At 35.4% G+C, this 3,286-nt stretch overlaps 1 protein-coding gene across 1 annotated transcript; it reads left to right on the top strand.

Moving 5' to 3' along the window:
• The first annotated feature begins 1,516 nt into the window (after positions 1 to 1,516).
• On the top strand, positions 1,517 to 3,010 carry LOC145823707 (uncharacterized). Its single transcript, XM_082923223.1, has one exon. The coding sequence runs from the start codon at positions 1,517 to 1,519 to the stop codon at positions 3,008 to 3,010; it is 1,494 nt and encodes a 497-aa protein (XP_082779349.1).
• The last annotated feature ends 276 nt before the right edge of the window (positions 3,011 to 3,286 follow it).

Genomic DNA, 3,286 nt, shown 5'->3' on the forward strand with positions numbered 1-3,286 from the left:
GCTACTAAAAATTTTTTAGTCACTAAAACCCATATAATCAGCGACCAAACTTAGTTTTAGTCGCCAATTGTAGACTTTTGGCTACTAAAATTGTTTAGTCGCCAAAAAACTTTACTTTTGGTAACTAATGCTGTTTTGGTCGCTGAAAGCTATACTTTCAGCGACCAAATTTTTTTGGTCAGGAAATTTAGTCGCCGAATATGCTTTTTCCTGTAGTGTATATTGAGTTTAATTCATTTATTTTTAATCATTTACTGCATTTTAAAAATTTAGAAAATATATTGGCATTTTTTATTTTTTCAGAAATGTCATTATAAGCTTGGAAAGTTTTTGGCGTAGTGGCATTTCTCAAAATGCTATAAAATATTTGTTTATGACACTTTTCACCTAAGTGCCATAAAAAGTAATTCCACCTACTTAGTGTCCTGACATTTTTTAAAAAATGCCATTGCAACTAAAGTTTTGTGGTATCTGTTGGTAAATGTCATGAACATAATTTTTTGTGCAATTATTTTATAAAATGTCATAAAATTGATGTGACATTTCTTTATTTAAATGCCACTAGAGCCTTATATGTTTTGTAGTTCTATGGCATTTTTCTAAAACATTTAATGCCAATTTTTATTTTTGTGACATTTTCTAAGAACATGCTACTAGTGTAGTGTCACTAAAGCATAAATTTGTTGTAGTGACATTTTTATTGTAGTGAAGTGACACTTTTTTAAATTAAAATGCCACTAGAGCCTTGTATGTTTGTGGCTCTATGACATTTTTCTAAAAAATGCCACCAAATATTATTTTTGTGACATTTTTTAAGAACATGCCACTAGTATGGTGTCACTAAAATATGTTTTTGTTGTAGTGTTGTGACACTTGTTCATTAAAATGTCACTAGAGGCTTTTATGTTTGTTGTTTTGTGGCATTTTTCAAAAACGTGCCACTAAATATCATTTTTGTGGCATTTTCTAAAAATATGCCACTAGTGTAGTGCCACTAAAGTACGTTTTTGTTGTAGTTTTGTGACACTTGTTCATTGAAATGTCACTAGAGCCTTTTATGTTTGTCGTTTTGTGGCATTTTTTAAAAACGTGCCACTAAATATCATTTTTTGTGGCATTTTCTAAAAATATGCCACTAGGGTAGTGCCACTAAAGTATGTTTTTGTTGTAGTGAGCTTTTTCTGTAGAGGATAATAATTTGTGGTTGAGGCACTTCATAGGATTAGGTGTTCAAACTGTTGTGGCAGTTTATGTCATTATTTTGTCTTGGAGAAATTCCTTGCTTTCTTTTCTGTCAATTCCGGCGTTCGTGGCTGGAATTATTAAGTATGGAGAGAGAACATGGGTTCTCAAGTCAGTAAGTAATGATAAATCGGGAAGCATTCTTCCGATTTATGACCATATCTCGATTGGATCAATTCATGATCCACATTTAGATAATTATTATGCTAGAGAGAAACAATATGTAAGTGCTTTACTGCTGGGCCTAAAATCGGTTAAGGATTTTAAGGAATATATGGAGCAATATGAACCTGATAAGACAACGTTTATGATACACCATTGTGTGGGTGATGAAATATTTCTTTGGAAAGCATTGGAGGCTGAAATGGGGTTGATGTATGATTTGTGGTACACAAAGGCAGTGGTAACTTATACCAAGGTAGGATGCATTTTCCGCTCGATCAGTTTCGCTTGTACAGTGTGTGTGTTGGTAGGATACTTCTGGCTCACTTTTAGGAATCAACAACACTACTACTCCACGGTTGATATTGCCATCACAGGCGTGCTAGTGGTAGGAGCTCTAACTTTGGAGATTTATGCAGTTGCTCTATTATTGTTCTCTGAATGGACAATTCTTTGGCTAATTAAAAACAAACATCTCCAACTGGTGGCCCGATTGGGAAAAAGGTTTCCTTGGTTATTCCGAATGCTTGAAAAGAAAAGGTGGTCTAAAAAGATGGGGCAATTTGATCTACTTGGTTTTTGCCTCAAAAAACAGTTCAAGCCTTTAATGACATTGACGACTTGGAGTAGGAGTAGACTTGAGTGGTTGGCTGGTATTCTGGACAATGTCAACTGGTACATGCACAAGACTTGTGTGAATGTCCAATCTGATTCTAAACTACCTAGCATGATTCTGAGACACATAAAGTACTTGGCTGATAAAAATACTATTATGCGTCACCATAATACTAGTTCTGCTACCAAACTTAAAAAACTGAATGATGAAGAAGGGGACATGACATATTCGGCTGAGGTACATTTTCACTCTAAAATTTTTGTTTGGCACATCGCAACAGAAATGTGCTACCATTGGGACTCGAATACTTGTCAAAGCAGTTGTACTAACTCCACCTCTGCAGACGGAGATGACGGGCAAGCTAGTATTAAGGAAACATGCAGAACTCTGTCACATTACATGATGTATCTACTCCTCATTTGCCCTTCGATGTTGGGCGTTAGTGTACGGAGAGAATTTGGCTACCCCGGTCACAGCTCAGACAGTCACAGGATCCAGTTGATCAATGATCTCCAAGAGTTTCTCAAGAGTAAGAATGTGCCTAATGTAAGCGAAGCTTGCCGAGCATTAGAAGACTTACCATTAACTTTTGATTCGACCACAAGGGAGGCACGCGAATTTGCATTAGAGTTGAAGGAAAAGAAAATGGGAGAGAGATGGGAAATACTTAGTACAATGTGGTTGACTATGATATGTTATGCAGCAATGAAGGTTCAGAAAGATAACCATCTTCAACTCCTCAGACAAGGCGGTGACCTTCTCACTTTGGTTTGGTTCTCTCTCCCCCAAATAGTTCAACCCGGCGATGACAATCGTTTTGATAAACATCATTTTAACGGTGGCTTTTGGCGTGGTGGCAATTATTTTGAAGATATTATCGCAATAGAGAGAAATTTAATCAAACAACTGGCAGTGTTATTCCGCGAGACCTCAGAAAGGTTCGACAAGTCTGAAGCATTACTCTTCCAAGAATCAACTGAAACGGATTAAATTGGCAATATTTGCTCTTTGTAATTCTTCTTATTAAATAAATTATACGTATGCAACGTAATAATGCAAAACAGTAATTTATCTTTTATCTTTATTTTTCTTTCAATTGGGAGAATAAAATCATTGGATAATATATATTCTCATACATTACACACAGTTATATGTATGGATGATTTGAATCTCTTGTTTCTTGTTCACAATTTGATATATCTAATTAATCCTTCAAATTACAAAAATTCCTTTTGGATTTTTTCATGCCAAGTGCTACCCATGCGT

This window comes from Camellia sinensis, chromosome 4 (assembly GCF_055761805.1).
Source record: "Camellia sinensis isolate YWXY chromosome 4, ASM5576180v1, whole genome shotgun sequence".
NCBI lineage: Eukaryota > Viridiplantae > Streptophyta > Magnoliopsida > Ericales > Theaceae > Camellia > Camellia sinensis.